This window comes from Austrofundulus limnaeus, unplaced genomic scaffold, assembly GCF_001266775.1.
Source record: "Austrofundulus limnaeus strain Quisiro unplaced genomic scaffold, Austrofundulus_limnaeus-1.0 Scaffold280, whole genome shotgun sequence".
Classification (NCBI taxonomy): Eukaryota; Metazoa; Chordata; class Actinopteri; order Cyprinodontiformes; family Rivulidae; genus Austrofundulus; species Austrofundulus limnaeus.
In genome coordinates, this window is record NW_013952682.1 from 851763 (window position 1) to 863761 (window position 11999).

General features: G+C 45.1%; 1 protein-coding gene across 1 annotated transcript; it reads right to left on the reverse strand.

The window, feature by feature from the left end:
- Positions 1–170: 170 nt before the first annotated feature.
- Positions 171–10100, reverse strand: ttc24 (tetratricopeptide repeat domain 24; the record flags this gene model as incomplete). The annotated part of the gene is given in 11 exon segments (XM_014021177.1): positions 171–1377; positions 2850–2912; positions 3021–3138; positions 3209–3267; positions 3337–3407; positions 4935–5009; positions 5507–5628; positions 6541–6669; positions 7241–7447; positions 7519–7720; positions 9804–10100. Coding segments are annotated over 11 exon segments (1455 nt in total), but the record flags the coding sequence as incomplete, so codon positions are not given.
- Between the last annotated feature and the right edge of the window lie 1899 nt (positions 10101–11999).

The following is an 11999-nucleotide window of genomic DNA, read 5'->3' on the forward strand; positions in this document are numbered from 1 at the left end:
GGGTAAAGAGTTGGTCCAGTGTTCCACAGCCAGGACGGAACCTGCAGTGTTCCTCCAGAATCTGAGGTTTGACAATCGGTTGGACTCTCTTCTCCAGAACCCCCTGTAATTGGAGCAAACCCTCCGGTCACCCTTTTTAAAAAGGAGGACGAACACCCCAGTCTACCAATCCAGGGGAACTGCCCCCGATGTCCACACCATGTAACAAAGATGTCAACCAGGACTTCCCTACAACCTGTGGAGCGTTTTAATTACCTCCATGACCTCAGCCCCACTTTTGGACAAAGAAACCCCAAAATCCCTGTCTCATCTTCCTCTATGGAAGACATGCCGGTGCGATTAGAAGGTCTGAGAAGTACTCCTTCCACCTCCCGACGACATCGCTGGTTGAGGTCAACAGCACCCCAGCTTCAGTGTTAGTGAAGTGCTGCCGCCCCCACCTCAGCTGCTGGATGGTTTGTAAAAATCTCCTCAGAGCTGATCGAAAGTCTTTATCCAGGGCCTCACCAAACCCCTCCCACATGAGCTTTTACCTCGGCCGATACTCCTCAGTTGCCTCCAGAGTCCTACAAGACAACAAGGCCAGATAGGACTCATCCAGATGGACAGCCTCCCTTATCCGGGGTGTCCACCACAGAATATGAAGACAGACACAGGTCTACTGGGTCTTTCCGCCATCTTCCTCTGTCATCTGATCCAACTCACTACACGGTGGTGATCAGTGCGCTTATGGACACCTTTATGCTTGATCCTGGTGTTTGTGATGGACAAACTGTGACTAGCACAGAAGTCCAACAACAGAACACCGCTGAGGTTCAGATCAAAGACACCGGTTCTTTCAATCACATCAAAACTCCAACACAAAGGCACTTCATCGGGGACCAAAAGTAGACCACACCAGCTCAGTGCATTTCACCATGTAAATAATTTCTGGGCACAGTCGAGGAGATTGGTTCTGGGGCCCAGGCTGTGAGTAGAGGTCAGTCCACTATATCTAGTTAGTTAGGTTGGAGTCTGTAAGGACTTGATAAGGTGCTATATAGAAACTCCTCATCTTTGTAAAGTAAAGTCAACACAGCAATTCAGACATTCAACATTCACACGAACAAAGACCCTTTAGATACATTACAGTTTGTTAGTGAGAGGCATTCCAATTGAAACCCAGCTTTCTGCCTGATGGGGACGTTTCAATGGAAACCAGCTGATCTGCCATTGGACAATAAATTGAATCAATAATGACTTCAGTCTTTTCAGAAGACAAAGTCCTACATCAGTGAACAGAACAAGGACTTCCATCTGGACTGAGGAGATGAATCTTTCTTGATGTCACCTGTGCTGGTGGGCGGGGCTTCAATCTGCTGAGCTGGTGAATCCTCACTGGGAAAAGGCAAGACAAAAATAAACATTTATTAGAATGTTTATACCTGTATTATTATAACTGTCCAACCACAGTTCACCTGGAAACACACTCAGGTATGTCCTCACAAACACCACCTGTCATGTATTAAAGACTTGGATTCTGCTGAATTCACCTGCTACAGCAGGTGTGTACCAGCTGCTCACTAGATGTATAGCAGGTGTGTATCAGTTGTGTATCAGGTGTGTATCAGAAATGTGTCAGTTGTGTATCAGTTGTGTATCAGTTGTGTATCAGTTGTGTATCAGAAATGTATCAGTTGTGTATCAGTTGTGTATCAGAAATGTATCAGAAATGTATCAGGTTTGTATCAGAAATGTATCAGTTGTGTATCAGAAATGTATCAGGTGTGTATCAGAAATGTCTCAGGTGTGTATCAGAAATGTATCAGGTGTGTATCAGTTGTGTACCAGAATGTATCAGTTGTGTATCAGAAATGTATCAGTTGTGTATCAGAAATGTATCAGGTGTGTATCAGTTGTGTATCAGAAATGTATCAGTTGTGTATCAGTTGTGTATCAGTTGTGTATCAGAAATGTATCAGTTATGTATCAGAAATGTATCAGTTGTGTATCAGAAATGTATCAGTTGTGTATCAGTTGTGTATCAGTTGTGTATCAGAAATGTATCAGTTGTGTGTCATAAATGTATCAGGTGTGTATCAGCTGCTCTCCTGTGTGTCAGGTGTGTATCAGTTGTGTATCAGAAATGTATCAGTTGTGTGTCAGAAATGTATCAGTTGTGTATCAGTTGTGTACCAGAAATGTATCAGTTGTGTATCAGAAATGTATCAGTTGTGTATCAGAAATGTATCAGTTGTTTATCAGAAATGTATCAGTTGTGTATCAGTTGTGTATCAGAAATGTATCAGTTGTGTATCAGTTGTGTATCAGAAATGTATCAGTTGTGTGTCAGAAATGTATCAGTTGTGTATCAGTTGTGTCAGAAATGTATCAGTTGTGTATCAGTTGTGTATCAGAAATGTATCAGTTGTGTATCAGTTGTGTATCAGAAATGCTTCAGAAATGTATCAGGTGTGTATCAGCTGCTCACCTGTGTGTCAGGTGTGTATCAGTTGTGTATCAGAAATGTATCAGTTGTGTATCAATTGTGTATCAGAAATGCGTCAGAAATGTATCAGTTGTGTATCAGGTGTGTATCAGCTGCTCACCTGTGTGTCAGGTGTGTATCAGTTGTGTATCAGAAATGTGTCAGAAATGTATCAGTTGTATATCAGTTGTGTATCAGTTGTATATCAGTTGTGTATCAGTTGTGTATCAGAAATGTATCAGTTGTGTATCAATTGTGTATCAGAAATGCGTCAGAAATGTATCAGTTGTGTATCAGTTGTGTATCAGTTGTGTATCAGAAATGCATCAGAAATGTATCAGTTGTGTATCAGTTGTGTATCAGGTGTGTATCAGCTGCTCACCTGTGTGTCAGGTGTGTATCAGGAGTGAGGGAACTGTGGTTCTGCTGATCTGGTGGGTCTGAACTGGAAACACAACAAACACTTCAGTTAATGGTTGTGTGTCTCAGAGATTGTGTCTGCAGATGAGGCTTTATAAATTCTTATAACGTTTTAAAAATCTGTGCAACTTACCTGCAAAGTCCAGGTGTCAGGCTCATGCAGTCAGATTTTTCAGTAACCCCGCCCCCTGCTGACCAACACTGTTGTGATGGCTTCTGTTTCTTTGAGAGAGCCTCACCTGTAAACCCTACTGATGAGGACAACTAGGTGTTATCAGGACAACACAAGTGTCAGATTTGGCTGTAAGAGGTGAGACTCACCTGGAACCTCCCCTCTTGGCTCCTCTGAATGCTGATTGGCTGCAGCAGCCAGACTCTTTCTGTTGGAACATAGACCCAAAACATGAAGACAGAACATGTGACTGATCTCTGAGCTGTCTGTCTCTTACCTGACATGACGTCCCACAGGTGAGCTGTGAGGGTGGGGCTGCAGATGGTGGAGTCTAAGTGGGCGTGGTCTCTGGGTTCACAGATATGTTTATTATAAAGACTGCATCAGGTTTCATAAAAATCAACAAAAATGATCTGTTTGAAGGTTTATTGATGTAGACTCTGGACCAGGTCCAGTTCTACCTCCATCATGTCTTGTTATTGCCTTGTTATTGATTTTTTTTGTCTTGTTGTTATTGATTTTTTTTGTCTTGTTGTTGATTGGTTGTGATGTTTTTTTCTTGTCTTCTTGTTGATTTTTTTTATTTTATTTATGAAGACAATGTGTAATTAAAACATAAATACAAAAACATTTGATGCACTGCACCAGATTTCATCTAAGGCTAATTTACATCTGCAGTCCTCCTAATAATAAAATTTTAAATTTAAATAATAAAAACCAAACAGCATCCAACAATACAGTACTAGATCGAACATATCTAAAATTGACCAAGTAATATCTAACAGTTTGTGTTATTTTTTAAATATGTTTCTTGTAGCTGAGGTTAGAATCCAAAAAAAAAAAAAACCTCCAAGATACTTAAACTCAGTCACAGCATCAGTTTGTTTACCCTTGATATAAATGTTTAAATCTGAGGTGTCCAATTTAGTCTTAGAGAAAAACATACTTTTTGTTTTGTTTACATTAAAGTCAGACAGGATTGATTTAACCAATCAACTGCTCCCTCCAGAGCTTTGGTTAAATTCTCAGCTGCACGTTGAGTTGTTTTAGCATGTGTGTACAAAACAGTGTCGTCTGCATATAACTGGACTTCTACATCATGAAAAAACTTTGGAAGGTCATTGATGTAAAGACTAAAAAGCAGGGCTCCAAGCACAGATCCTTGTGGTACACCCATTGTGCATTTTAGGAAACTGGACTGTACATGTTTGATTTTAACACATTGCATTCTGTTGCATGGATATGATGCCAAACAAGAAAAGGTTTGTTTGTAAAATTTTCATGTTGTTTTGTTGATTGGTTGTGATGTTTTCGTGTTGTCTTGTTGTTGATTAGTGTTGTCATCTTATTTTGTTGTCTTGTTAATTGGTTGTGATGTTTTCATGTTGTCTTGTTGTTGATAGGTTGTAAAGTTTCCATGTTGTCTTGTTGATTGGTTGTGATGTTTTTGTGTTGTCTTGTTGATTGGTTTTGTTTTTGTCTTCTTGTTGATTGGTTTTGTTATGTGTTGTTATTCATTGGTTTTGTTGTTATGTGTTGTCTTGTTATTGATTGGTGTTGTCTTGTTATTGACTGGTTTTGTTTTTGTCTTTTTGTTGATTGTTGGTGTTATCCTGTGTTGTCTTGTTGTTGATTGGTTTTGTTGTTGTGTTGTCTTATTGATTGGTGTTATTGTGTTGATTGGTTTTGTCTTCTTGTTAATTGGTTTTGTTGTTATGTGTTGTCTTGTTGTTATTGATTGATTATGATGTTTCCATGTATTCTTGATCTTGATTGGTCTTGTTGTCGTCATGTGTTGTCTTGTTTTTATGTGTTGTCTTGTTGATTGGTTGTGATGTTTTTGTGTTGTCTTGTTGTTGTGATGTTGGCTCTAACCTGGGCCACAGCCACACTCTGCTGCAGAGCTTGGGTCAGCCGCTCCACCAGTCGATCCTGAACACCTTCAGCATCCTGAAGACGAGAACATCTGTGATTGTGTCACGGTCTGTGTCTAAGTGATTTTTGGTTACTTTTTTTTCTGTTTCCCTCGTCCTGCCTGTGTTTGCTCCAGCCCCGCCCACTCRCACCTGTTCCTCATGTTTCTGTCCCAGGTGTTTCTTGTTTTAGCTCATTTCGCCTTGATATTCTGTTCTCTGTCCTCAGTCGGTGTCAGTGCTTTGTTAGTTGCTTGTTACGATCCTGGATTCTTGTATAGACCTTCTGCTGCCATGCCAGCCCATTGATTTTGTTAAATAGTCTTATTGTAACCTTTCTGGTCCTTTTTACCACTCAGTTCTACACCTGGGGTTCAACCTTCCTAGCAAATATTACAGATAGGTCAAAATGATGTGAGCTGATTGGTTGAATTGGATTCAGTTTATAAATATTGTATGTTAGATTATGTTTCTTGTTTCCTGACTGTGTCATGTGATCAAATACCTTCTGACTCTATCACGCAGGTGTGTTACCTGGCAGTGAGAGAGGACACTCAAAGCCTGTTTGTAGAGCTGAACAGATGCATCTTGCTTCTTCTGCCTCAGGTAGCACTCAGCCAGGGACTCACACACCTGAACCTGAGCCAGGTGATCCTCTGTTGACACACACACAGACAGGGGTGTGTGGCTTTTTATATCCAAAGTTATATTCCTATAAAAATAACATAAGATGTAATGGATAAGGAGCTAGAAGTTTTATAGCATCAAATAAGTGTCCGTCATATAAAACCTATCAGAATAGGATGCTGTTATAAACCTCCATCCTCAAACATCCGACTTTTAGAAAATATTGGGGAAATGATACAGAATGTGACTCAAATATGGAGGTCGTCTTCACAGGGGACTTAAACATAAACTGGTTGGAAGAGAAATGTCTTTAAAAATTTTGTTTAAAGCAAATGGTGACGCACATTAGTTTAAATAATATGGATATGAAGACATCTACCTGTACAGGTCATATTTACCTGTCAGTAAATAACCAATTATACCAACACTTCAACACTGTTAGGCTGATGGTCCTCTGTGAACAGTAGGGATAATCAGAGCACTAATGGTTGATGNATAGGCTGATGGTCCCCATTTGCATGTGAACAAACTGTGTTGATTGTCATCATAAACCTTTGTCCACTATGTGGAAACACTGCTTATAAGTCTGAGTTCACCTAAAACTCCTCAGACTGAAGAAGTCTCTTGGAGGAGGTTTCATTAAAGAAGAGAATATTATTGAACAAGTAAGAAAAGCAGAACTTTTTGGGCTCTTTCTGGATAAAGAACACATAGAAGCTGTTGGCTGCTCAGAATAAATAACCTGTTTAGTATTGAACTGTTCTTACAGGTCTAGCACACATACAAAGACCAGGCTTTTGTCCCCATTACAAAAAGTGGGTCCACCAGGCTGTGTGTCCCAGGAAAATGGCCAAAAAACATCCCCACCAGGTAGCAAAAACATGTACACTCACACACACACACACAGGTGACAAACAGACCAGATCAGGTATCAAACATACCTGTGTCCTGGAATCCCTGCAGAGCAAGGATGAAGCTCTTTTCTGCCTCCTCTTCATCACCCAGCTGAATGCAGGCAAATGCCAAGTTACTGAAACACCGAGCCTGGTCACCACTGCAACCCAGAGAGCCTGCAGGTGCATACACTTGTTTGTAACAAAACCATCACCTGCTCATCTCTTTGTACTGGTTTCAGTTTGTTCGTCCTGAATTTTTTCTTTAAACTGTTTCCAACTAGATAGGTGGTTACCTGAAACATGTATGTTTGACCATCAACACTCATCATCTTCCTCCATCTTCATCAGTCTCACTCATTAGTTTACTTTTTTAATAATCACTCAGAAAACTAAAGTGTGTTATTAGAAAACCAGCAGTCAGCACTGAAAAACTGCAACCCTGGCATTAGTGATTGCAGAACAAAGGTTTAGGATTTAGTGTTTTTGTTTTAGTTTTGTGACTTTGTATAGAGATTGTATTTATGACATATATGGAATATTACTGTATGTTGTTTGATTTTAGATTTATTAAGTATTAATAATGCTGCTCAGGGACCACAGATAGAAACTAGCTTCAGCTTCTGATGCAAAGCATTTTATATTAATGTTTTAATTTGCACATTGTCCCTGTTGACGGAATAAATAAACTTTGAATTTTAAAATCAAAGAGTGTGTTCCCAGGTGACGTCCAGGTGTGTGGACTCACCGTACAGTGTGGCAGCGAGCCTGTGGTAGTCCACAGCAGGGCTGAACTGACCCAACGAGTTCAGGGCAGCTCCTAGGTTGTGCAGAACTTTGGCCTGCAGGGGGGGGTTCTGAGACGTGACGTCCAAAGCCCGCTCAAAACATAGCACCGCCTCTTGAAAATACCTGAGCTGGCAGTAAGAAACACCAACAGACAGGTAGAGCTCACCTGGACAACATGAGGGGAGGTATCAATAAATATGTTCAATCATTAATTCATCTGCTATGGAGGGTGATTACCCAGAATGCTTGGGTCAGTGATGCTGTCCGTCAAACTCAGACACTTTGACAAAACATCTGTGATGTCATCCTGACTGAGCTGATCTGATTGGATCATATGATCTCCAGCTTCTTTCAGGGCGATGGCTGCAGAATCTAAAACTGTGGCAACTCTGTAACTTTCTGCAGCTCGCAGGAAACCCTGAACCGCCAAAAACCGGTCCTGCAAAACACAAAACCTGTATTACACAGAGCACCTGTCACACCTCCCCCCTCCATCTGTTTCCCTCCTCTTATCCAGGGTCAGGTCTCGGGGGCAGCAGCCTCAGCAGAGACCCAGACCTCCCTCTCTCCAGCCACTTGGACCAGCTCCTCTGGGGGAATCCCAAGGTGTTCCCAGACCAGCTGAGAAACATAGTCCCTCCAGGGTCTTCCTCTGGGTCTCCTCCCAGTGGGACGTGTCCAGAACACCTCACCAGGGAGGAGTCCAGGAGGCATCCTAACCAGATGAACCACCTCAACTGGCTCCTCTGGACGTGGAGGAGCAGCGGCTCTACTCTGAGTCCCTCCTGGATGACTGAGCTTCTCAGCCTATCTCTAAGGGAGAGCCCAGACACCCTGCAGAGGAAACTCATTTCAGCTGCTTGTATCTGTGATCTCCTTCTTTCAGTCACTACCCAAAGCTCCTGACCATAGATGAGGGTAGGAACGTAGACCCACTAGTAAACTGAGAGCTTCACCTTCAGGCTCAGCTCTCTCTTCACCACAACAGACCGGTACAACATCCACATCACTGCAGACACAGCACCAATCCACCTGTTGATCTCCTGCTCCATTCTTCCCTCATTCATGAACAAGACCCTGAGATACTTAAACTCCTCCACTTGGGGCAGGACCTCCTCCCCGACCTGGAGAAGGCACCCTACCCTTTTCTGGCTCAAGACCATGGTCTGGGATTTGGAGGCACTGATCCTCATCCCATCTGTGAACCGCTCCAGTGAGAGCTGGAGATCAGGATCTGATGAAGCCAACAGGACCACATCATCCACAAAAAGCAGAGATGTGATCCTAAGGTCACCAAAAAGGATCTCCTCAACACCTTGGCTGCTCCTAGAAATTCTGTCCAGAAAAGTTATGAACAGAATCAATGACAAAGGACAACCTTGGTGGAGTCCAACTCTCACCAGAAATGAGTCCGACTTACTACCAGCAATGTGGACCAAGCTCTGGCACCGGTCCTACAGGGATCTAACAGCCTGTATCAATGGGATTGGTACCCCGTACTCCCAGAGTACCCCCCACAGGAGTCCCCGAGGGACACGGTCAAAGGCCTCCTCCAAGTCCACAAAACACATGTAGACTGTTTGAACTCTCATGCACCCTCCAGGACCCTGCTGAGGGTGTAGAGCTGGTCCAGTGTTCCAGGACCAGGACCAAATCCACACTGCTCTTCCTGAATCCGAGATTCGACTATCCAACGGACCCTCCTCTCCAGGACCCCTGAATTGACCTTACCAGGGAGACTCATAAGTGTGATCCCCCTATAGTTGGAACACACTCTGCGGTCCCCCTTTTTAAATGGGACCACCATCCCAGTCTGCCAATCCAGGGGAACTGCCCCCGATGTCCATGTGATGTTGTACAGTCGCGTCAACCAACACAACCCCACAACATCCAGAGCCTTAAGGAACTCCGGGTAAATCTCATCTACCCCTGGCGCCCTGTCACTGAGGAGCTTTTTAACCACCTCAGTGACCTCGGCACCAGAGATTGGAGAGTCCGACTCAGGGTCCTCAGGCTCTGCTTCCTCCTCATGGGAAGACATGCTGGTGAGATTGAGGAGGTCTTTGAAGTATTCTGCCCACCGACTCACAATGTCCTGAGTTGAGGTCAGTAGTGCACCATCCCCACCATAAATAGTGTTGGTGGTGAACCACTTTCCCCCACTGAGACACCAGATGGTGGACCAGAATCACCTCAAAGCTATACAGAAGTCTTTTTCCATGGCCTCTCTGAACTCCTCCCACACCAGAGTTTTTGCCTCAGCGACCACCTGAGCCGCAATCCTCTTGGACTGCCGATACCTATCGGCTGCTTCCAGAGTCCCACAGACCAAAAAGACCTGATAGGACTCCTTCTTCAGCCTGACAGCATCCCTCACCACCGGTGACCACCAGTGGGTTCAAGGGTTGCTGCCACAACAGGCACCGACAACCTTATGTCCACAGCTCAGGTAAGCCTGTCACACCTGTACAAGCTAAAACACCTGTCACACCTCAGATTTTGAATCAGGTTCTGGTTCTGACCCGTGTTCTGCTGTAGCACCAGGCCATCTCCATGCAAGCGTCTCCCTCGCTCCTCCCATCCCCCCGAGATCTGTAGAGCTGAGCGGCCTTCAGGAAGCAGGCAGCAGCTTCTGGACTTTGTCCAAGTGCATTGTGGGCCAACGCCAGGTTGAACTGAAGGTCTGGGAGCTGATCCACCTTTGGACCGGGCTGAGCCTGCTGAAGATAGTCCAGTCCTTTCTGAGGTTGCCCCGCTTCCACGTAGGCTGCTCCAAGGTTACAGGAGCATGCCCCAAGGACCCTGGAGTCCTCCAGCTGAGACAGAAAAGCATGTTGATCTGATTAATGATAGGCTGGTACCATTAACCGAGCAGCTGGTACCACTAACTGAGAAGCTGGTACCACTAACTGAACGTCACTAGCCTCTCTGATGCTAACACAATTAAATAGTCTTCTTCTCATTTGCTCTAGCGGCTCAGTTAGTGTCAGCCTATCATTAATCATTAATCAGATGAATATCTGGTTAGGATCAGATATAACCTCCTGCTACAAAGATGGAGCAACCACTGGTTGAGCTATAGTCTTAATTTTGACCCTCATACCGCATCATACCTTTTAATCTGTCTACTCACCTGTCCTCTCATCTGTCTACTCACCTGTCCTCTCACCTGTCCTCTCACCTGTCCTCTCATCTATCTACTCACCTGTCCTCTCATCTATCTACTCACCTGTCCTCTCACCTGTCCTCTCATCTATCTNCTCACCTGTCCTCTCATCTATCTACTCACCTGTCCTCTCACCTGTCCTCTCATCTATCTACTCACCTGTCCTCTCATCTGTCCTCTCATCTATCTACTCACCTGTCCTCTCACCTGTCCTCTCACCTGTCCTTCTCACCTGTCCCTCTCACCTGTCTATCCACCTGTCCTCTCACCTGTCCTCTCACCTGTCTACTCACCTGTCAACTCACCTGTCAACTCACCTGTCTTCTCACCTGTCTTCTCACCTGTCCTCTCACCTGTCCACTCACCTGTCCACTCACCTGTCTACTCACCTGTCCACTCACCTGTCTTCTCACCTGTCCCTCTCACCTGTCCCTCTCACCTGTCTACTCACCTGTCAACTCACCTGTCTACTCACCTGTCTTCTCACCTGTCCCTCTCACCTGTCCACTCACCTGTCCACTCACCTGTCCACTCACCTGTCTACTCACCTGTCCCTCACCTCTCTACTCACCTGTCCTCTCACCTGTACACTCACCTGTCCCTCTCACCTGTCCTCTCACCTGTCCTCTCATCTGTCTACTCACTAGTCCCTCTCACCTGTCCCTCTCACCTGTCCACTCACCTGTCCTCTCACCTGTCTACTCACCTGTCCTCTCACCTGTCTACTCACCTGTCCTCTCACCTGTCTACTCACCTGTCCTCTCACCTGTCCTCTCACCTGTCCTCTCACCTGTCTTCTCACCTGTCTTCTCACCTGTCCCTCTCACCTGTCCTCTCACCTGTCTGTCTCAGCTGTCTGTCTCAGCTGTCCCTCTCACCTGTCCTCTCACCTGTCTGTCTCAGCTGTCTGTCTCAGCTGTCCCTCTCACCTGTCCTCTCACCTGTCCACTCACCTGTCCACTCACCTGTCCACTCACCTGTCTTCTCACCTGTACCTCTCACCTGTCCACTCACCTGTACCTCTCACCTGTCCACTCACCTGTCTACTCACCTGTCCCTCTCACCTGTCCCCTCACCTGTCCTCTCACCTGTCCTCTCACCTGTCCCTCTCTCACCTGTCCTCTCACCTGTCCTCTCACCTGTCCTCTCACCTGTCCCTCTCACCTGTACACTCACCTGTCTACTCACTTGTCCTCTCACCTGTCCTCTCACCTGTACACTCACCTGTCCACTCACCTGTCCTCTCACCTGTCCACTCACCTGTCCACTCACCTGTCCCTCTCACCTGTCCCTCTCACCTGTACACTCACCTGTCTACTCACCTGTACTCTCACCTGTACTCTCACCTGTCCACTCACCTGTCCTCTCACCTGTACACTCACCTGTACACTAACCTGTACACTAAACTGTCCTCTCACCTGTCCTCTCACCTGTCCTCTCACCTGTACACTCACCTGTACACTCACCTGTCCACTCACCTGTCCACTCACCTGTCCTCTCACCTGTCCACTCACCTGTCCACTCACCTGTCCCTCTCACCTGTCCCTCTCAC